The sequence below is a fragment of the Pieris brassicae genome, chromosome 14, assembly GCF_905147105.1.
Source record: "Pieris brassicae chromosome 14, ilPieBrab1.1, whole genome shotgun sequence".
Taxonomy (NCBI): Eukaryota; Metazoa; Arthropoda; class Insecta; order Lepidoptera; family Pieridae; genus Pieris; species Pieris brassicae.
Window position 1 is genome coordinate 2,058,664 of NC_059678.1, and position 23,299 is coordinate 2,081,962.

Sequence of the window (23,299 nt, forward strand, 5' to 3'; positions counted from 1 at the left end):
TTCTGTACTACTTTTTATATAATACTTAAACTCTCAGTAAATTTGAGTATTGTGACCACTTCATGTCGAATACAATCTGTTTTATGAAATTAAGCAACTCACGTTTATGTTATCAAGGAACTTTAATTACAGAAATAAATAAATTGTAACATCCGTAATATTTTTGTCTCTGGTAACATTTGTTAATTGTCGTACAACACACCTACTCTCTCTTTGTAAGCCTATATCAGGGGAATTACTCAAGCTAGGTGATTATACTGAACTTGCAACGTAAGTTAAAACTTGTTCTACTTCCATAAGCTGTTCTAGTCCTGAAGAAATATTTTTGTAGCCTTGGCAGTTTTAGTGGACTTGAAAGTATTTTAAGGTATTTATTCATATTATTTAATGTATTGAACATTTTTATACAATACTTATATTATTAAATGAGCCCAAATACTTTAAAGTCATTCTAAGTTAGTTATTGTTTCGTCTGCCAGGTATCCTAGCAACGTCTTTGAATTTTGATTGATCATTATTACGTATTAGCTTCGGCGCCATTTTCTTTACGTAAACTACAAATGCAGAAACGATTAAAGATTGTTATAACTCAAAAACCAATGAACTATAGTAGAATAAACTACATCATATGTTGGGATTATCGTAAAGCTAATTTGCAATATTTTTTTAGGCAATATGGCGGATCTTAAGGGATTGACCTTCGGTATCGGAATTCTAGTGGCTGTAGTTGTAGTAGCCATAGATTATTTTCGTCATAGGAATGTACCGGAGCAGTTCAATACCAACGGACGGAGTAATTCAAGACGCCAACAATAACTTTATAAGGTACCTAACTATATAATGAAAATAAATGTTCAATTTAATAAAATATATTTTTTGTCATACAAAGTCCTTTAATACTCTTGGTACTAATTAGTTTTATTGTTGTTAAATACGATGTTAACTTTCTAAATAGTATTTCCTGAAAGATAGATAAATTAATTTGTTCTCTTAACGAAGTGTTCATGAAAAATTTACACGGGCACAGCTAATAACTTTGTTATTCGATTAAATATAAGAAATCAATAGTCACAGTAATTATTTTTCAGGTTATTGAAACAACATATGTTCAAGTATGTTTAACCATTCGTTCTTATTCCATGTTATATATATGTAATCGGGTCGTATAATGAATATAAAATAAAATATAAAAATTTGAATCAATATAGCGCTTTATTTTATTCAACGTAAAAGGCGTCCATTTGCAAACATTTTAAATTTTATGACCTGATATTTATAACCTTTAAGACAACATTTGCAAACTTAACTTGCCACAGACTACATGGAATATCGGAATAAAAAACATCTTCATAAATGCATTTATTGGAAAAATTGGATTGTGTACATGCCAGTAGAATTATTATATTTAACATATCCTAAACTAGTATTGCTTAAATACCCATTCATAAGCAAACAAACGATTTTACTTTTACTTGACGAAACATTTTCTGTCATGACTTAAATTTGAGTGTTGCCACTTTTTGTCAAATTGTTTCGATATCGATACATACAATCCCACAGAAAACTTTTGAAATACAAAAGATCTAGTAAAATTTATTTAGGGACCACAAACGAGCTTTAGCCGTCAAAATGCAGACTGTCAATGTCAGATGTCACTTGGGGTTAAGCATGACTCTAGTATGTTAAAAATTTACTTTGACATAGAGAAGTTAGTTTGAGCTATGTCCCGTTTGAATTGAATATAATATCATAATGAAAACCAAAAATTTTCACATCCAAATTGCAATTTATTGTTTACAATCCAAAACTACGACTAATAAAACGTTGTGAAATTGTTCGCGTTTCAATCGTGTAAAACATTAAAGATCTTCAGTACTTCAAGTCCCACTTAAAAACGTCTTATATAAACTGTAAGCAAAGGCTGTCCATACACAATTCTAACATCTTGTGTATAGTCAGCTTATTTATCAATGATTTATAAAGTGGCTTGGTTGTGCTAAAATGGGAGCCTCAAGACTAAAAAACGGCTTTTATCAGAAACATTATCATTAAACTCATGTGTGGTATAAATTGTTTCGTCTAGAATCAAAGCCAGGACCTACGTGAAGGGAACAATCCAGTGGATAAATGATAACAGATGGCGCCAGACAAATACTGAGATTTGTTTAAGTTTAGGAAATCGGACACCTGCGCCTAACCACTTTACACAATCATCAATTAAGCATTAAAATTTACATATAATTATTAATTTAAACTTTGTACTAACACTAAGACACTAACCATAAAGTTACTCAGTCCATCACATAGCATTCTTTTGAAGAATTTAATTGCCGCATTCGTACTTAAAACCGTCAAAAATACCAATTCACCGGATTTTAATCGGTAAGTTAAAACTTAATTTTTGTGTATTGGTGAGTTAATCTGGTATAAAAATATCTATTATAGGTAACTGAAAATGTAACTGTTTAGATGTTAAACAATACATTTCCTCAAACAACAGACTATTTGGTATTTTAAGTACGAATCCGTTTTTTCCAATGCGGGTAGTTACAACTTTCATACCCTCAAAACGTATGACACAAAAAAGCATTCCTAATAATATAGGAATAAAAACTTGAATACACAGCTGGCGTATAATGTATAATCGATAATACCGGATTGAAATTGACATTTGCATGCCAAAAAAGGTTTTGATACATTTTTGTACGTTTTATGTACCTTTCGGAAATATTTATAATAAAAAAAATTGCCTTAATATATTTCAAAAAAAACGAAGTGAACGTAAAAAATACAATACCCGAGAAATTAAAAAAAAATACAAAATAAAAAGGGTTTTTTTTCGAAAAAAAAAAATACATTATACACCATACTATGCGTATACGGCGGGTTTACTCGCGCAGTTTGAGTGCGTGGTCCTTGATGGCGCCACCGTCGCCTTCAGATACAAAGCGTTTGCGACCTCTGAAATAAAAAAAATTATAACTACATCGTCAAAACTAACATCCTACTAACAAAAATGATCCTAATCCTAATCCTTGAGCAATCCAATTAGCTCCAGTTCAAACAATTTGTATGACTCAAACTTGGCGATCAAAAAGAGTGGCCGAGAGTTTCTTGCCAGTTCTTCTTGCTCTACGTCCTTGACTTGCGAAGTGATAGTAAATATAAATATACATATAAGTGTAAACGTGTTTACCTATATGAATAAAGATATTTTGAGTTTGAGTTTGAGTTTAACAAGAAACTCTTAAGCCTACTAAATATAACCAGCCCAGACCCGCGGTTTGATTCGTTATGGACCCAAAGACCTTCCTGGAAACCGTTGGAAATAGTAGTTTGTGACATAGCATCATCGCATTCAAACGAATACTGCATTAATTATATCTTCACGTCTTTTTTACAAAGGGGTAAGCAATGACCACGGATCTCATCTTTTTTCCGAAGAGGTAAGCAATGACCACGGATCTCACGTATTTTTTCCGAAGAGGTAAGCAATGACCACGGATCTCACGTCTCTTTTACAAAGGGGTAAGCAATGACCACGGATCTCATCTTTTTTCCGAAGAGGTAAGCAATGACCACGGATCTCACGTCTTTTTTCCGAAGAGGTAAGCAATCACCACGGATATCACGTCTTTTTTCCGAAGAGGTAAACAATGACCACGGATCTCACGTCTCTTTTACAAAGGGGCAAGCAATGACCACGGATCTCACGTATTTTTTCCGAAGAGGTAAGCAATGACCACGGATCTCACGTCTCTTTTACAAAGGGGTAAGCAATGACCACGGATCTCATCTTTTTTCCGAAGAGGTAAGCAATGACCACGGATCTCACGTCTTTTTTCCGAAGAGGTAAACAATGATCACGGATCTCACGTCTTTTTTCCGAAGAGGTAAACAATGACCACAGATCTCACGTCTCTTTTACAAAGGGGTACGCAATGACCACGGATATCACGTCTTTTTTCCGAAGAGGTAAGCAATCACCACGGATATCACGTATTTTTTCCGAAGAGGTAAACAATCACCACGGATATCACGTCTCTTTTACAAAGGGGTAAGCAATGACCACGGATCTCGTCTTTTTTCCGAAGAGGTAAGCAATGACCACGGATCTCGCGTCTTTTTTCCGAAGAGGTAAGCAATGATCACGGATCTCACGTCTTTTTTCCGAAGAGGTAAACAATGACCACGGATCTCACGTCTCTTTTACAAAGGGGCAAGCAATGACCACGGATCTCGTCTTTTTTCCGAAGAGGTAAGCAATGACCACGGATCTCACGTCTTTTTTCCGAAGAGGTAAGCAATCACCACGGATATCACGTCTTTTTTCCGAAGAGGTAAACAATGACCACGGATCTCACGTCTCTTTTACAAAGGGGCAAGCAATGACCACGGATCTCGTCTTTTTTCCGAAGAGGTAAGCAATGACCACGGATCTCACGTCTTTTTTCCGAAGAGGTAAGCAATCACCACGGATATCACGTGTGTTTTCCGAAGAGGTAAGCAATGACCACGGATCTAACGTCTCTTTTACAAAGGGGTAAGCAATAACCACGGATCTCACGTCTCTTTTACAAAGGGGTAAGCAATAACCACGGATCTCACGTCTCTTTTACAAAGGGGTAAGCAATAACCACGGATCTCGTCTTTTTTCCGAAGAGGTAAACAATCACCACGGATATCACGTCTCTTTTACAAAGGGGTAAGCAATGACCACGGATCTCGTCTTTTTTCCGAAGAGGTAAGCAATGACCACGGATCTCGCGTCTTTTTTCCGAAGAGGTAAGCAATCACCACGGATATCACGTGTGTTTTCCGAAGAGGTAAGCAATGACCACGGATCTCGTCTTTTTTCCAAAGAGGTAAGCAATGACCACGGATCTAACGTCTCTTTTACAAAGGGGTAAGCAATGACCACGGATTTCACGTCTCTTTTACAAAGGGGTAAGCAATGACCACGGATCTCGTCTTTTTTCCAAAGAGGTAAGCAATGACCACGGATCTAACGTCTTTTTTCCGAAGAGGTAAGCAATCACCACGGATATCACGTATTTTTTCCGAAGAGGTAAGCAATCACCACGGATATCACGTATTTTTTCCGAAGAGGTAAGCAATGACCACGGATATCACGTATTTTTTCCGAAGAGGTAAGCAATGACCACGGATCTAACGTCTCTTTTACAAAGGGGTAAGCAATGACCACGGATCTCACGTCTCTTTTACAAAGGGGTGAGCAATGACCACGGATCTCACGTCTTTTTTTCGAGGAGGTAAGCAATCACCATGGATCTCACGTCTTTTTTCCGAAGAGGTAAACAATGACCACGGATCTCACGTCTCTTTTAAAAAGGGGTAAGCAATGACCACGGATCTCACGTCTTTTTTCCGAAGAGGTAAACAATGACCACGGATCTCACGTCTCTTTTAAAAAGGGGTAAGCAATGACCACGGATCTCACGTCTTTTTTCCGAAGAGGTAAGCAATGACCACGGATCTAACGTCTTTTTTCCGAAGAGGTAAGCAATCACCACGGATCTAACGTCTTTTTTCCGAAGAGGTAAGCAATCACCACGGATATCACGTATTTTTTCCGAAGAGGTAAGCAATCACCACGGATATCACGTATTTTTTCCGAAGAGGTAAGCAATGACCACGGATCTAACGTCTCTTTTACAAAGGGGTAAGCAATGACCACGGATCTCACGTCTCTTTTACAAAGGGGTAAGCAATGACCACGGATCTCACGTCTTTTTTTCGAGGAGGTAAGCAATCACCATGGATCTCACGTGTTTTATTTCACACAAAAGATCATAAAATACTAGCTTTGCTTAGCCGGGAATCGACGACTTGAAGCCACTAGGCCGACACTGCTTTCATTTAATTATATTTTGAAATTGAATCTAATATAATTTCCTCACCGAGTAGGCATACGCTTGAGAACAGTCTCGCCCAATCTGAACTTGTGCTGGCACCGTTCAACGAAGCGATCCAGCATTATGTACGCGAGAGGCACATCCAACACTATATCGGACATGTCTTCTAGCACTCGGAGAAAACCCTGGAAAATACAATATTATTTTCATTATATTGTTACGAGCTAGGGGATCGGATAGAAAATGCCGTGAATTTATTCAAGGGTTTATTTCTTGAAAAATCAATGAGGAATTTATGGCACAATTTAATCGCAGAGATGCACTAATTACACACACAAAACAATCACTAATTACTCCACTTATGCACACTTTACACAGTACTTTGTCACTTGTATTCACTTTATTCGCACTTTATCGCTTCGGTGTTTCTCTTTTGTTATCGCATTCAAATCTAAAGGCGACTAGTCGCGTTTCGGCTCGCTTATACATCCCTGGGAATAATTCTAAACAATATTCGAGAACTTTCTAGGCGGGCTTGCTACTGAGTAGCGATTGCACAATTCTAGAACGTCCGCACTCTTTGTCTCTTTCGCACGTTGCTCCGTCCTTGTCGTACGGCGTTCTAGAGGGCTCAGTCTAGTTTCGAGAAAGTTCTGATCTTCTCTCTCTCTCTCTCTCTCTCTCGTATCATTTCGTCCTTGTCTCACACCTAGAAAGTTCGGTCTAGAATATTACTACATCAAAGGGGTATACCTAGGCCTGAAAACGGGTCTCCTGAAAACTGTACCACTCTACTACACATGTTCTGAAACCGACTGAAAAAAGGTTTCAGCTTCCTGAAAACTAGGGTAACATTATGGAAATTACAATTTTCTAATATGTGATTGACCCTCTCCTGAAACGGTCAGAAATCATATTACAGCCTGCTGAAAAGTTCTCTAAGTAGTGGAAAAAATCTAGAAACGTGCAGTAGACCCGTCTTCGTAACAATATACATAATTAAAACGTATTGTATTATTTTGCTTGACATGACACCTCCCGTATTTAGTGAAACAGTTATTTCATGCACACATCGTAAACTCTATATAACGATACCGTTAAATGGAGAGAAGCAAAACGTATGGATACCTAACTCCTACTTATTAGTCATGGCCAACAACAGTCTACAATTTATTAGAAAGTTCGTATGAATGATACCGGCAGTCGAGTTTATTATAGAAACCCCTTAATAATTGTAAGGGTTGATTATCTATGGTTAGAATACTTACCCTGTCCATCTGATCGGGTGTGACAATAACACAGCGCCGTAGTTCAGACAGGAACGTACAAAGTTGTTCCTCAACGCTTGTGTTGATAGCTTCAACTGCCAATAAGACGGTCTGGAAATTATATTTTATAAATGAATCGTTAATTGTAACCAAAAATATTATATTTGAATAGGCCAATCATAACCTTGACTTGTGGTCTAAAATCTCTGCCGCATTAAGTAACCTTGACTTGTAGTCTAAAATCTCTGCCGCATTAAGTAACCTTGACTTGTGGTCTAAAATCTCTGCCGCATTAAGTAACCTTGACTCGTAGTCTAAAATCTCTGCCGCATTAAGTAACCTTGACTTGTAGTCTAAAATCTCTGCCGCATTAAGTAACCTTGACTTGTGGTCTAAAATCTCTGCCGCATTAAGTAACCTTGACTCGTAGTCTAAAATCTCTGCCGCATTAAGTAACCTTGACTTGTAGTCTAAAATCTCTGCCGCATTAAGAAATCTTGACTTGTGGTCTAAAATCTCTGCCGCATTAAGTAACCTTGACTTGTAGTCTAAAATCTCTGCCGCATTAAGTAACCTTGACTTGTGGTCTAAAATCTCTGCCGCATTAAGTAACCTTGACTTGTGGTCTAAAATCTCTGCCGCATTAAGTAACCTTGACTTGTAGTCTAAAATCTCTGCCGCATTAAGTAACCTTGACTTGTGGTCTAAAATCTCTGCCGCATTAAGTAACCTTGACTCGTAGTCTAAAATCTCTGCCGCATTAAGTAACCTTGACTTGTAGTCTAAAATCTCTGCCGCATTAAGTAACCTTGACTTGTGGTCTAAAATCTCTGCCGCATTAAGTAACCTTGACTCGTAGTCTAAAATCTCTGCCGCATTAAGTAACCTTGACTTGTAGTCTAAAATCTCTGCCGCATTAAGTAACCTTGACTTGTGGTCTAAAATCTCTGCCGCATTAAGTAACCTTGACTCGTAGTCTAAAATCTCTGCCGCATTAAGTAACCTTGACTTGTAGTCTAAAATCTCTGCCGCATTAAGAAATCTTGACTTGTGGTCTAAAATCTCTGCCGCATTAAGTAACCTTGACTTGTAGTCTAAAATCTCTGCCGCATTAAGTAACCTTGACTTGTGGTCTAAAATCTCTGCCGCATTAAGTAACCTTGACTCGTAGTCTAAAATCTCTGCCGCATTAAGTAACCTTGACTTGTAGTCTAAAATCTCTGCCGCATTAAGAAATCTTGACTTGTGGTCTAAAATCTCTGCCGCATTAAGTAACCTTGACTTGTAGTCTAAAATCTCTGCCGCATTAAGTAACCTTGACTTGTGGTCTAAAATCTCTGCCGCATTAAGTAACCTTGACTCGTAGTCTAAAATCTCTGCCGCATTAAGTAACCTTGACTTGTAGTCTAAAATCTCTGCCGCATTAAGAAATCTTGACTTGTGGTCTAAAATCTCTGCCGCATTAAGAAACCTTGACTTGTGGTCTAAAATCTCACCAGCATTAAGAAACCTTAACTTGTGTTCTAAAATCTCTCCCGCATTAAGAAACCTTGACTTGTGGTCTAAAATCTCACCCGCATTAAGAAACCTTAACTTGTGTTCTAAAATCTCTCCCGCATTAAGAAACCTTGACTTGTGGTCTAAAATCTCACCCGCATTAAGAAACCTTAACTTGTATTCTAAAATCTCTGCCGCATTAAGAAACCTTGACTTGTGGTCTAAAATCTCACCCGCATTAAGAAACCTTGACTTGTGGTCTAAAATCTCTGCCGCATTAAGAAACCTTGACTTGTGGTCTAAAATCTCTGCCGCATTAAGAAACCTTGACTTGTGGTCTAAAATCTCTCCCGCATTAATAAACCTTGGCGCATATGGTCTAAAATCTCTCCCGCATTAATAAACCTTGAAGTATGGTCTAAAATCTTTCCCGCATTAAGAAACCTTGACTTATGGTTTAAAATCTCTCCCGCATTAGTGAACATTGCCTTATCAATCTGATCACTTTAATTAACTTAAAATATATTTACAGAATCTTTATATTATCAAGTACAACTTTAAACTTGGTTTATGATCTGGAGCCTAGTTGGTCGTAAGCTTACCTTAGTTCTGTCTCGAGTATTATACTGGTAAAAGTCACCATTTGTTTCAAAACCGTTTATATTTCTTTACACCGGTATGTTAAAGAAATTAATTATTTTATTTATCATCACGCCATTGTAAGCAGAGACCGCAGAACTCTAGCTTCATCCACTTTCATGACATGAAGGGCCGTTCAAGGCTTACGTAAACACTAAGGGGGGGGGGGGGGGGTTTGTATGTTTTTCTTATTTGGTGATTACGTCAACAGTAATTAATATTTTTTTTTGCTTGAAAAACGAAATGCATTTTCGAGGATTTCTACAAAAATTAATACGTTTATGTACTTTAATTTTTGTGGTTGCTTAATTTAGCTGATAAGAGAAGGGGGGGGGGGATAACTTGCTGTAAATCTGCTTACGTAATATTTGAACGGCTCCTTACCACGCAGGCTTCTTTATGTGTATTTCTGACCTGACTCTTCTCTAGTACCTCTAATATTTGTTAAAAACCTCACCTCATACACCAGCTCGTGGTGGAAATGCGGCACCTCCAGATCCTTCACGCAGCGCATGGCTTCAGTCAAGTCAGATGACGTCAGATACTCTTTCAGGAGAAGTTGGATCTGACGGATCAGGGATTTGACTGGCCTGGAAGTATAATAAAATTTATTTTTCTTTTCACTGTATGGGGTAGATACTGAGATGTGGCGCTGGAGGACGTTTAACAATAAAATCTTACCTGATACCTCCACCAACACCCCATATGTTGTCCAGCCGGACGAGTCCATGCTTCATAGAGAGTAGAGTCTCCGCCCTTTGGATAGTTTGTCTGGGAAGAAGTTAAATGGCCACTGTTAAGAGCTTTCTTCCAACCTAATAGTGTAGTCAAAAATGTATTAGATTACGACACTAGTCCAATAGTCGACATTCTGGTCACAAATCATATTTAACTGTATTCTTATTCATATTTATTTGCATTCCATAATGTTACAATAGATGTTTAAGAGGCTTAAAGCTAGGTACAATATTATGGACCCTGTTAGGGCACAGCATAAGAAGGCATTACAAAATGTATATTACATAATTAATAGTAACAAAATAGTACATACAATTATACATTTCAGGTTAGTATTAATTATATAGAATAACATTTTTTAATTTAGGGATTAATAATTATGAAATTAAACTATATTTTTATCTTCTAGGTACTCATTAACGCTATAATAACATTAACGTATAAGAAGTTTTTCATTTCTTAGTGTCTCAGGTAGTTTATTATAAATTTTGATTGACATGACTAGTGGGCTTGATGCATGTATTTGTAATCGGGAAGATGGTAGGTTTAGATGTTTTTTGTGTCGAAGTGTATATCTTGTCTGTATGTCTTCGCGTGTGGTGTAAAATTCTTTGTGTGTATGGGCAAATTTAGAGATTTCCAATATGTATAATGAGGGTAGAGTGATAATGTTTAGTTTAATGAAATGTGGTTTGCAGCTGTCTGTTTGTTCTATGTTAACTACGATCCGAATTAACTTTTTTTGAGTTGTGAATAGTGCTATTTCCCCACATTATTACACCGTAGTTTAGCCATGCATGCGCATAGGCGTAGTAAGTGGTTAGAGCATTTTCAGTCCGTAGTCTTTTTAATTTTCCGGAAAGCATATAAAAATGTTGATAGTTTTGATTTTATTTTTATTATTTGTGATTTCCAGTTTATGTTTGTGTCTATTGTTATACCTAGTAATGAAAATTCGTCTGTCTCGCCCGCACTTACAGGTCTTATGGAGAGGCGTATATCGTAGGTACGATCGATATTATTACGTTAAGTAACAGAAATCTGTAGTCCACGCATTCTGAACTGAGGATTCGGGTCATAAATCATATTTATCTATCTGTCTCGCTCGCACTTACAGGTCTTATGGAGAGGCGTATATCGTAGGTACGATCGATATTATTACGTTAAGTAACAGAAATCTATAGTCCACGCATTCTGAACTGAGGATTCGGGTCATAAATCATATAGTTCAAAATGCGTCGACTTTAGTAAATAGTGTTAACAACAGAGTAAGAGTGAGAGGAACATTGCAAAACACAAATAAACTTATCTTTAAAAAAAAAAGCTTTGAAGCTTGCCAACGCTCGGCACAACTGATACATTGGTAAAGGAACCACAAGAAACAATTTTTAATTTACCAGCACTTATAGGCAAACATGAGATACACGATCATAGAAATATTAGACGAAACAATTAAAATTACAAAAAAAATGTGTGTGTATCGAAATTGCTTACGAAAAGGAGAATATTAATTATATGTTTGTTATGAAATGTTATTTATAAAAAATGTGTGCGTGTACTAGTGTACACACGTAAGTGAAACTTCTTTAGGACCTTATTTTTCGAAAAATGATCTACTATATGCAACTTTACAGAAATTTGTTAAATAAAGTTAAATTAGAAAAAGTTTAACAAAAGGCTTTTATTTTCATAGACATGAATACAAATAATACAATTATTTCATTTTACCTTATTACTACTAAGATTACAGAATTTCATTAATTGTAATAGAATTATTACTTATCATTGTTATCATTATTATATATTTTTGTTATTAATCGCTTCGAATCAACCGTGGTAGGGACAAGAAAAAGACGACGCGTAACGGAAAAATGTGACGGTATTTTTTTTTCAAAAAAAAAAAAAAAAAACTAAATAAAAATAGATTAAGGTCATATTGGTTGATGTTTATTTTAACTTTTTCGCTACACATATCTGCCTTATAGGCCAGTCACTTTGATGGCTGGAAGTCTTTCACGGTCCGCTTCAGACACATTCTTTTGCGAACTGTGGAATACGACCTCCAAATAATCAACAAGAGCTTTCTCCTCCATCAAAGGCCGGCCACACCCACTAAAATGTTCCCCATCCACCTTTTCCTCCCCCTTAAAAATAATTACCTGGCACTCGGATTCAACTCAACATTGGACATGGTCTGAACAAATCTCGGCGGAAGACAGTCATCAGCGACACACCTGGCGATGAAGTTGGACAAGAGTACCGTTGCATCCGGCGTGTCCAGGATCAGATCGGGTAACTTGTCCAATAACCTCTCGAATGCTGCAAATAATAAATTTTAAGTCAGAGGCTTTGCCCTGAGCAATAAATTCTGATTACACATATATGAAAAATTGGTTCGAAATCATCATATTAGTATACACGGGAACCGGACAGACATAATACAAGTTTTTTTTTATATTGTAGTATAACGAAGTGTAAATAAATATATATTTATAATCGTAACCCAAAACCCGCTACTAATTGTGTGGCCCCTACAATCATCCCTGTAAGACACCAAACCGACCCGTACGAATATTTGGTTCGTAGATAGCAGCCACCTTCTTCCCCCACTATGTACAACCCATTGTATTTCTGAACCATTCGTCTTTGGGTCATTTAAGAGCGTAAAAATTCTTAACAGGCTGGCAATGCACTTGCGAGGCCTGGCAATGTCAGTCAATAGGCAGCGTTATTTCATAACATTAGATTAGCCTCCGGCTCGTTTGCGCCCGTTATTTAAAAAAGTTTTGGGCTTTGTGTAATAACAAAATTTATTAATGTCTACATGAAGCTGCAAGAGATGTTGTACATCATATTTTTTATGTCAGATCTTTCATATTTCTGTCAGATGGTCACTTTATCGTACGAATAGCCGAAACATTAGCCAGCAAATTTATTAAATGTTGTATCTACGGGTGTATCTTTCAGGCCACTTGTTAAACAGCGCAGTTAGTAAAAAGGCTAGGCTGTAAAATTGAACGGCTAATAAAGCTAGTTGGCCTTTTTTTATAGAAGAGGGGGCAAGCGGGAACTATCTCAATGCCAGAGGGCTCGCGAGTGCGTTGCCGTCCTTTTTTCGGCCTCGAAATATTCTCCACATTGTGGGTGTCAGATAAAATTTGTATGAGATATTCATAGTTCAATTTTTTTTATAAGTAAGTGTCCTATTGTATTAAGTTATGTTAAAAGAATAATATACATTTATCAAGGAGAGTTTTCTTTACTTTGAATGTGTTAAAATATGTATTTTACAAAAAAATTGTTCCTAATTATCTCACGAGTTGTCTTTTAATTATTTTTACTAATTTCATCTCAGGATAGATTCTATTATCTAAATTTTCCTTTTATTTCATAGCAGTGTTGGCCTCGTGGCATCATTGTGCGACTCTCATCCCTGAGATTCCTGACTTTGTCTATGTGCGCATTTAACATCCGCTCGAACGGTGAAGGTAGAAATTGTAAGGAAACCAGCTTGACTTAGACCCAAGTATACGGCCTCACTGGAGGCTGATCACCTACATGCCCATTAGATTGACAAATCATAAAACGGATACAAAATCTGAGGCCAAGAGAGCTCGTTAGAGAGCGCGCCTGCATCTAGAGACTTCCAGACTAGCGTATTTGTCTGCGTACGTTACAGCATACCCGCGTATACGCTACAAGTAAGCGGACGAGCGTAAACTGGCATAATTCGGCGTGCTCGCTCGAACTGGTAGTGACCTCGTGTCGGTATCAACATGGATTCTGACTTGCTTGCTATTTGCATACACGAGCTTAGAAACGCGTCAACACTCGTACGAGTTGAGCGTGAGCCAAAACGCCCGCCTTTACGTGCCTACATCAGCTTCCAAAGACGAGCTTAAAAAGACCATGTCTAGTCGCGAAATTCCCATCTAAACATGGCCTTATAGGTCTCAAAACCCCTCATGCTTGTGACATTCTGTAATGATGGCTAATAAAACAAAAATAACTTACCATAGCTAATATCTCGAACGGAAAACACTCTCCCATACAAATCCGATATGAGGACGGAAGCCATTTCACAGTGCGACGGCTTGTGGTCCAACGCGATTTCAACAATTGTTTCGCATACCTTAAAAAAACATTTTTGCATTTAGCATTGTCTTTGGTTAACATAGCTTTTACACATTAAGAAAACACTTTTAAAACGTATTCAAGCTATGTATTATTGTTATAAACTTATAATTATTTACATAATTTTAAATTTCTCCGACGCTTCGCGTGCTTAACAGCGTGCGTGGTCACGGTGACTGAAGATAAAATGTGTTGAATGTCAAAAGTATCACAGCTGTAGGGAAAGTTGTGTTATCTGTATTTATTTCCCCGGATTGGTATCAAACACCTTTTGTCTTCAGTCACCGTGAGCACGCACGCTGTAAAGCACGCGAAACGTCGGAAAATTTTAAAATTTATGTAAATAATTTTAAGTTTATAATAATACAAATTGCTTTAATCCGGTTAAAAAAAATGTTTTCTTTTTTATATTTTATCAACGGCTTTTGAAGCATTAAGCACAGTAAACCCCCTTATAACACGGGACTCTCACGCATTTTCATATTACGCAATTTCAGACGCAGGTGTTTTGCGGGGATTTCCCCTTATATTTATAATGATTGAATTCGTGTATGCTGTGTTGTTGGTTATTTCGACTATGTATTTGCGTGTTGTTCCTACGAGAATGTAAATGCGTGCTCCTATTTCACCATGCCTGCTGCTGATGTCATGTGGAACATGGTGTGATGTTTGCAGCTCAAAGAGTGGCGGTGTATCGCCAGTTCTTCTCGTCCGTTCCACGCCATTGAGAACTGGTAGTAAATGAATTAGAAGAATTCAATATATTTTTCTTTATTGACGTTCATGTGTACATTGTGTTACCCAAATGAATAAATGCTTTTGAATTGGTGGTGCATTCGAAGCTGGAACGGATTAATAGCATTTTCAATGGGGAAATTGCTTTCGAGACGGAACACGGAAGTCACTCTGTTCTTGTGTACAGTGGTACAGCTACCGGCAAACTTCTTGAGCATCAAACAAGGGAGTGGGGGAAAGTTTGCGCATCGTACACAACGCGGGACACAAACCTCAAATGATTTACCAATCACGCGATCGATACGCCACTCTCTCCCCCCACCTCTCCTAGTGACACCCAAAAATCGCTTCTGCGCAGGCAAGGACATTTGTTCAAGATGTTTGCCGGTATCTGTACTTGGTCCACATAACATTCCCACTAATTAATATCTAAATAAAAATCGTATCAATACATATTAGTATTTTGGTACATTTAACCCGAATACATTACAATAACTCACCAAGTGGCTACGTTTCGCCGTGACATACTCCAAGAAATCCTCAGCAGCAGCGATGGTATCACCATGCTCGAAGTACTCCAGTATCACTGGCTCCGATTTACGCTAAAATGAGAACCATAAACATTTCATCTAAGATTGTGTGAGTTTACAAACGTAGTGTAAAACAAAAACTTGGCGATTTAAAAAAAATGGCAGAGACTTTGTCGCCAGTTCTTCTCTTCCGTTCTACGCCATTGAGAACTGGCAGTAAATGTTAAATTATAAGCATTTTATATACATTTATTTATTGATGTCCATGTGAACATTGTGTTACCTATGTGTCAAATAATGTAAATATCAAAGAAATAAATGAAAAAAAAATGTATTAATCTTCGACACTTAATATTTTAATAACAATTAAATTCATTAAATTCGTAACATATCTATATTTTTATCTAAAGTTTTCGATTTGTATAAATATGAAGACTTAAAAATTAGTGTGCCAAAGAAGACTTCTGACATATGCACTTTGTACACACGCACTTTTATAATGAGCACAGACCATTGTATTGTATATGTAATTATGTATCCGCCATTTTTTTAAAATACAGAAGTTTGTTTAAGTTAAAATACCGCTAAGAATTTGTCACTATTAACCTAATATTATTTAGGCTAGTAACCTTAATCAAAAAAATATTTTTTTTTTTTAAATGAAACTTCTTTATCGGCGTTGTAAGAAAAATTACCGTCACATTTTTCGGTTACGCGCCATCTTTTTCCTGTCCCTACCACGGTTGATTCGAAGAGATTCGAAGCCATTAATAACGATAACAATGATAGTAATACTTCTATTACAATTAATGAAATCCTGTAAAAATCTTAGCAGTAATAAGATAAAATTAAATAATTGTATTATTTGAATTCATGTCTATGATAATGAAAGCAAGCAAGTAGGAATCCACAAAAAATGCATTTCCTTTTCAAGCATAGACAATGTGTAGAAAAGTATATAATTATTAATTACTGTTGACGTAATCACCAAATAAGAAAAACAAAGACCCCCCCCCATAGTGCTTACGTAATACTTGAACGACCCCACTATTTATTTACGATTTTAAAATATTGAAAAAATTTCTAAACATTAACTAATTACAACATAGTCTGCCTCCATGACATCCCATCATTACATTCGCCGCACCACGTATTGCTTAACTTAACAAAACGAATTCACTTTTAAATGTGTCATGTCGCCTCTATTACTATCGAATCGTCAGCGTTGCGACACCGATTACATCAATCCACGCATATTGTGGTTTATGTGATAGACTAGAAGCAGTTTGTTACACAAAACAATAATTTTTGTTACCCCATTGTCATCTTTAAAAAAAATAGGCGCCTTTTAGGTCTGGACCACAAATTTCTGTTACGTGATCATTTTTCTAATAGGCAAGTATTGCTTATACACGCGAGGTTCCCATCACATCCCCAATCCCCCTGCTTGATGGAAAGACCAGCATGGAAAGTGGAAACGTGGCCGTCGCAAGCAAGCCTGGCGTCATACTTGCCGATAAGGCTTTAAAGAAAAACGCGAGCGAGAAAACTTAAAAGGCTGGGTAAGCATTCGCAAAGCCTCTGGTGGAATTGAATGTCCTAAGATAGCAGAGGACGTTCAGAGTGATCCGCCATCTCGTATAAGACGGGGAAAAAGCCATCAGCATCACCTCGATGGCTGGAATTATTCCACAGTCCGCTTCACAACACACTTTTTTTGCAGACCAGCGAGCTGTGGTATCGATTCCCGGTGGAGTTCTTCCCTTAGAGATACGATCTTAAATTGTTCAATGCAAGTATACACTTCCCTCAAGGCCCGGCAACGCACTTACTAACTAAAAATATCCATTCCCTTTTTGGGCAACCCTTGGGCTCGTATATGCTAAACATCTGTGATATGTACACGCGTTAAAAGTAATACTTCTTTGGCGTAACAAGATGAAAATCTTTTCAAAAACATAAAAATTCTACCTTTATAGAAAAAACTACACTAACAATAGAAAAAACTAAATTGGTGACTATAGCTAACTTGAGGGTGTTGGTTTTGTTGTGACGGTGTGCGCGCGCATAGTAATAACTAATAATTTTTCACTAACGCGCCAAAAGATACTTGATAATAACTGATGAAAATCACTACAAAGCCAGACTGTCCTTTCAAGAATTCGTACGCTCTTTTCTTGTTCTATGACCTAATATTTATGTTTGTTGTTTTCTTCAACAAATGGATGGATAATGGAAATCGCTTTCGCTCATGTCTTGTACACTTGACCGCTATACGGATGTCAACGACCCGGCGAGGCGAGGCTCGTATCTCGGTCCTGCCAAAACGTTTGCGTTTGATAACGCTTTGTATACAAATATCAGCTGAGTTATTTAATTTGTATTCTACATTGTTATTGCTCTGTGGTGTTCAACTGCACTTCGGAGATAATTTTGATCTGCGTGTACTAGTAAGAAATAAAACCTCTTTATGACCTACTATATGCAACTTTACAGAAATTGGTTAAATAAAGTTAAATTAGATAAAGTTTAACAAAAGGCTTTTATTATCATAGACATGAATACAAATAATACAATTATTTCATTTTACCTTATTACTAAGATTATAACAGAATTTTATTAATTGTAATATAATTATTACTATCATTGTTATTGTTTTTATTTTTGTTATAAATGGCTTCGAATCAACCGTGGTACGGACAAGAAAAAAGTTTCACTTCAATAAAAAATTTTTTTTTTTAATTCTAATGTTCATTCTCATCCCCGAGGTCGTAGGTTCGTTTATTGTTGGCGTAATACTATGTAGAGTGTATTATTATATAGAAGACAAACTAAACCAACCAAATCCAACTGATTTCGAGGCTATAGGGAGTTCGTCGTTAAATCGAGGCTCATGGAGTTTACAATGTATTTTTATCTATTCCTGTATAATGTTGTGTTGTTTTTTTCTGTGTTTTTACTATGACAATGTTACATCTTCGAAGTAATCTATATTAGCCTATCATTAAAGATTAAATTGCTACTCACCACAATTTCTTCAGGCTCAGCCTCAACAATCACTTGTTTAAACTCAATATCACCATTGGTTATGGCCTCAGAGTCGTAGTTTGGATCGTTCTCGTCTTCCGCGTACTCTTCGAGCATTTCCGAGCCAGGCAGACCCCAGACACCCTTTCCACCAGCACCACCTATATATGACCTCAATCGTTATTCACATTCATTAACATTTGGGGGTCGAGTTTGTTTTAAAAGGGGTCGCAATCTTGAAATACAAACTACATATTCGTTAAAAACAACTATGTACTATTTTAAAATTACAGTGACGAGGTCGCAAGACTGTTACGTAACTTACTGGATTTCGGAATCAATCAAGACAATTACGGCCTGCAGCGTCATTTCACACCCTACATAGAAAATTCAGTAGATACCATAGGGACTCTTGGTGTAGAGTGCTTTAGATTGCATTTGTTCCTTTGATACATTGTGTCATAGTATCTCAACCATCTAACACATATCATCGCAATGAGACATGCGTATATATATATTTTACTAAGCCAGTGTTAGCTTAAGTTGAAGCTACTTTTTATTTCGAGGGGAAATGCGTTACGGATACCTTCCTGCGACACGGGTGCCTGGTGGTGAAGGGTTATGTGGGACTCGCGGCCACCAGCAATCGCCCGAGGCAGGACACGGTAGCAGCGAAAAACCGCATCCAGACGCGATCAGCCGTTAAACTCACGATCCTCTACCGACACGAATGTGTGATGTGACATCGGCCAAGTAACCCTGTTTTATAAAGCTGGAGCCGGGTCCAATGTTTGCAGGGATGCATTAGCATCCGTTCTTTTGGACGAATGAACCCCATTTCCACCGCTGAAGCCACTAGACCAACACTGCTCTACACTTCACTTGGTAACTAATGCTTATTATATAATCCAAAAGAAAACACAAAAGATTTTGAAGAAGCAATAAGACATCGCTAAACACAATCCCCCTGCCGGCATCACCTTGGCGACGCCGTGGCTGCCACGACTCCATGATTCTCCCTGGAGCTTCGAGGAAAAATAAATCTCATTGATTTTTTAACTCTGTGTCACGGACACTGTTTGAATATATCGCGCATGATAACAATTATAAATGCGTTTAAAAAATACCAATAGATAAAGACTCAAAGACTAAAGTGATAACGCACGGTGTTATCAGTTACATGTCCATAATAGGCAAATCAATTAGCAATATGAACACTCTTATATATTACAGCAACAGTGTTGGCCTAGTGGCTTTAACGTGCGCATTTCATCTCTGATGTCGTAGGTTCGATCCCCGGCTGTGCACCAATGGATTTTCTTTCTATGTGCGCACTTAAAATACGCTCGAACGGTGAAGGAAAACATCGTGAGGAAACCGGCATTGTTAGACCCAAAAAGTCGACGGCGTGCGTCAGGCACAGGGGCTGATCACCTTCTTTCCTATTCGATTAACAAATGATCATTAAACATATAGAAATCTGAAGCCCAGAACTAAAAGGTTGTAGCACCTTTGCTTTATTTTATTTTATATATATGAAATGATCACAAAGCTCAGTTCAAGACGAAGTCGTTTGGACGAATTCGAATATTTTTTTTATGGAGAATAATTGCACGGAAAATTTATAGAACAAGTTTTTATGGCGGAAAAACGTAATAAAAGGTAGGCCAAGTGAAATCAAAACGCGAAACGAATTTCGTGGCGATAGCCTAAATAATAATAATCCCAGCTGACAAGTGAGATGTGGAGATGCCTGTTTAACCGCCGCTTATAATATTTTACGAGCCTTTAGCATAATATTCAAAAACGAGACTAAGCACGTACGTCGAAAATGTATTACATTTTGTGCGCGCCTTATCTGTAAATGACGCCGTTATAAATACACAGCAAAAATAAAATGAAAACTGTGTTTTTTACTTAATAAATATTGTGTTTACGGTTGTGTTGCCAAAATATCACACACTGTGATAATTTGAGAGGCGATAGCGCTACTGCGCAGTTGTATTAGTCACTAAAACAAATCGATGACCACGTGTTTTTATATTTTAGGATTTGGTTGATTTTTCAAATATTTTCAACCGGTTGTCAGATTGTTGTCATGTGTTCCTGCCTTAGACAAAAAACAGAGAGCTCTATTTATTAATACTAGAAGAGGATGCATCCCCATATCCTAAAGAGACATTAAATGAGAGTTCTTCGGCCGCGTCTACATGAACACGATATACCCAAACAGATTTCCGTTCTATTTTCACAGTATTCAATATCGAGGAATGTTTGTTAATTATTCGACTGAAGATTCGCAATAAAAATTTCATCCAAAAATGCGGAAAGGCTAGTTTTACATAAAGTTGAGCTGAAGGCTCACCCGATGTTAAGTTAATCGCGGCCCATGAACACAATGCCAGAATGTTCGCGAGATGTCAGTCAATAATTATATAAATACTATACTAATAAAATAAAACTTGGTTATCCTATGTAATTCAATAACAAAATCTATCAAATTTCACGTTGGAAATAGTATTATAGCACTAATATTTATTTTTTATTACTTTATAAAGTTTTTATCGACAGCTTTTGCAATATCGGAAAATCAGTGGTAAAGTCTGTGATTTTCTAAGTTTTGTTTAATAATAAATTGTTCAGTTAGAACCTGCGAACAACTCGTTGTATATCTAAATCCTATGCATTTAATATTTAGTAACTATTAAGCATCTGTGCTCAATATCTCATTAGATTTTGTAATTTAAGTTTTTGATTGGGTGTAAGGCTGAACGCATATATGGGGAAAAATACTGATGTACAACGGGAGTACATACACTTCACCTTACTAATTCTGGTTACTGGGCTATTAAAAAAACAGTTATTATAAAGCCCATAGTCCCAGCTCCAAGGTTGCATTTGAATCCAAACTATACATGCATTAAATATTTCTATGTATGCATTCAATTAATACCTGTCAATGTTGAAAAAGAAATTCAGACAAAACAACAGAAGCCTGCTCAACTACTTGTCTATAATGAAATGTTATCAAGACGCAGAAACTTAATGCCAAAACAATAGCATTTATGTAGTATTTTTTCTAAAATGCTTACAGAAAATATGAGACTGAAATATCAGACTAGAATTGAGTTTGACTTATTAGGTTACATTTTGTTGTGTAATATAAGCCTTAGTTCATCATAAGGATTGTTTTAAAGAACCAGTATAAGAAGAAATTATTAGACTGGTATATAGAATATAAAGAGACATTTATAAAGGTACACTTTAACTTTATTAAATACTATTTAATAGGATTTTTATCACTGGTAGCTTAGATTAGTAATTATAGATTAGTTGACACGTAACATTTTTACATACATTGTAATTGGCTTATACATATTGTACTCCCAAAATCATATAATTCCTCATAATATTCATAGGAAATAAAATATAATTTATTATCATAGTTCAATCTGTATTGCTTAATATTTGTAAACCTCTGTACTTATACATTTGTGTTCTTAGAGGAACCGCAAAAAAAGTACAACCAAAAAAGTTCTTACAAAAAATTATTTATGGAATTTATCAATTTACACTAATAAGTTAAGTTTCCTGATGTGAGCTTCAAGGGCATCAATTGTTTAGAATAAATTATTACACTTGGCTAGGCTGTAATAGTAATCTTGACAAATGGCATGGGTATGCTATGATAACATAGAGATAAACATTGCTTAACCTGCTTAAGTTAAATGCAACCTTCCTAGAGTAATTTGTAAAAGTTCTCGAAAACTAAGTATGCAGTACTTAGTTTTTGAGAAAAGAAATAAAAAATAAAGAAAATAATATGCCTACTAAGAATTTCTAACATAAAGCAAAGCTTAAATACTAATAGGAATAAACAGTCCTTCAATGTTGAAAGTTGTTTGGTATTGTGTAATAAGTCATTCAACGTACGTGACCTACACCAATGCATTTAAAAAGGGCGAGTCTATAAATATACAGGCATAGTGCATCTAACTGCGCAGAAATGTTTGACCTTGAAATTGCCGCAAACCTATTTCGACCACCGGTCTATAGTAAACACCACCCTCCTGCATCTCAATTCAGACTATACGTTCTCGAAAGATCTTTTAACCTTTATTTTAATTAAACGATGATTGAGTTATGAATCAATTTAAATTACCTTTTTTAGGCAAGCCCCTGCCATGACCGTTCCTTGGTCGACGACTATTCTTCCAGCTGCGATATTTCGGAAGCGGCGCGGAAACGTTGCTTGATTCCTTGCTGTTAGTACGGGCCAATTTCTTGTGTCGACGACGCACACGGCCTGAAATGGAGGCAGCGGCGTCACCAGCGCCTTGCTCTACCACCGGCTTGTCGTTTTCTTCCATAACCACGTTTTCGGAGTCGGACACAATGCTTTCAACTTCCATAGTGGCGACGACGCCAACCGGCTTCGGTTGAGAAAACGGAGAAAGCTTAATCAGGTTTTATGAATCCACTAAGATTCTACTAGGAGTTAGAATTAGGAGAAAATATACCACAATCGGTACAATTATTAAGGAACAAAGAGATTTCAGTGTAAACGGAACACGCGTTACCGAGACCGATACAGTACTTCTATAATATTAAGCTTATTTGTTTTGAGAACCCACCGGTGTGAAGTTAGCAAAATAACAGAACCCAGGAAATTGTACACAGAACAGATAGGAAATGTTGTGACAATGCTGCCAACTTTAAGTAAATGTGGATCCAATCATAACACGATTGAAGATTATATACAACCTCTGCGTCGGTAAGCTGTACCGTGAATGTTAATCCGATTTATGGTTTGTAAAACTATGTCCATATCATCAATCAATTTAAAAATAAAATT

General features: G+C 36.8%; 1 protein-coding gene and 1 long non-coding RNA gene across 4 annotated transcripts; one reads left to right on the forward strand and one right to left on the reverse strand.

Moving 5' to 3' along the window:
* The first annotated feature begins 209 nt into the window (after nucleotides 1-209).
* Nucleotides 210-1,246, forward strand: LOC123717977. Its single transcript, XR_006754899.1, has 3 exons — nucleotides 210-367; nucleotides 671-825; nucleotides 1,089-1,246. It is a non-coding gene; the product is annotated as an uncharacterized LOC123717977 (long non-coding RNA).
* Nucleotides 1,247-1,344: 98 nt separating this feature from the next.
* Nucleotides 1,345-23,101, reverse strand: LOC123717976 (programmed cell death protein 4). 3 transcript variants are annotated; one of them, XM_045674282.1, is made up of 10 exons: nucleotides 22,607-23,101; nucleotides 18,445-18,605; nucleotides 15,388-15,489; nucleotides 14,033-14,150; nucleotides 12,178-12,337; nucleotides 9,962-10,051; nucleotides 9,738-9,870; nucleotides 7,145-7,255; nucleotides 5,922-6,061; nucleotides 1,345-2,961 (listed from the first exon to the last, which is right to left on the reverse strand). In XM_045674282.1, the coding sequence occupies exons 1-10, from the start codon at nucleotides 22,854-22,856 to the stop codon at nucleotides 2,889-2,891; spliced, it is 1,338 nt and encodes a 445-aa protein (XP_045530238.1). In that variant the 5' UTR covers nucleotides 22,857-23,101; the 3' UTR covers nucleotides 1,345-2,888. The 3 variants fall into 3 exon arrangements, with proteins under 3 accessions (XP_045530238.1, XP_045530239.1, XP_045530242.1); XM_045674283.1 differs by lacking the exon at nucleotides 22,607-23,101 and adding an exon at nucleotides 19,425-19,501; XM_045674286.1 differs by lacking the exon at nucleotides 22,607-23,101 and adding an exon at nucleotides 19,031-19,176.
* Between the last annotated feature and the right edge of the window lie 198 nt (nucleotides 23,102-23,299).

What these genes read in the sequence shown, in the direction of transcription:
- LOC123717976 (XM_045674282.1), bottom strand. Translation starts at nt 22,856, where the DNA reads ATGGAAGTTGAAAGCATTGTGTCCGACTCCGAAAACGTGGTTATGGAA. An exon ending in ACCACGAGCTGGTGTATGAG is followed by an intron (nt 7,256 to 9,737) that starts GTGAGGTTTTTA and finishes TATAATTTCCAG; the next exon opens with ACCGTCTTATTGGCAGTTGA. An exon ending in CTCAAGCGTATGCCTACTCG is followed by an intron (nt 2,962 to 5,921) that starts GTGAGGAAATTA and finishes TTTTTATTTCAG; the next exon opens with AGGTCGCAAACGCTTTGTAT.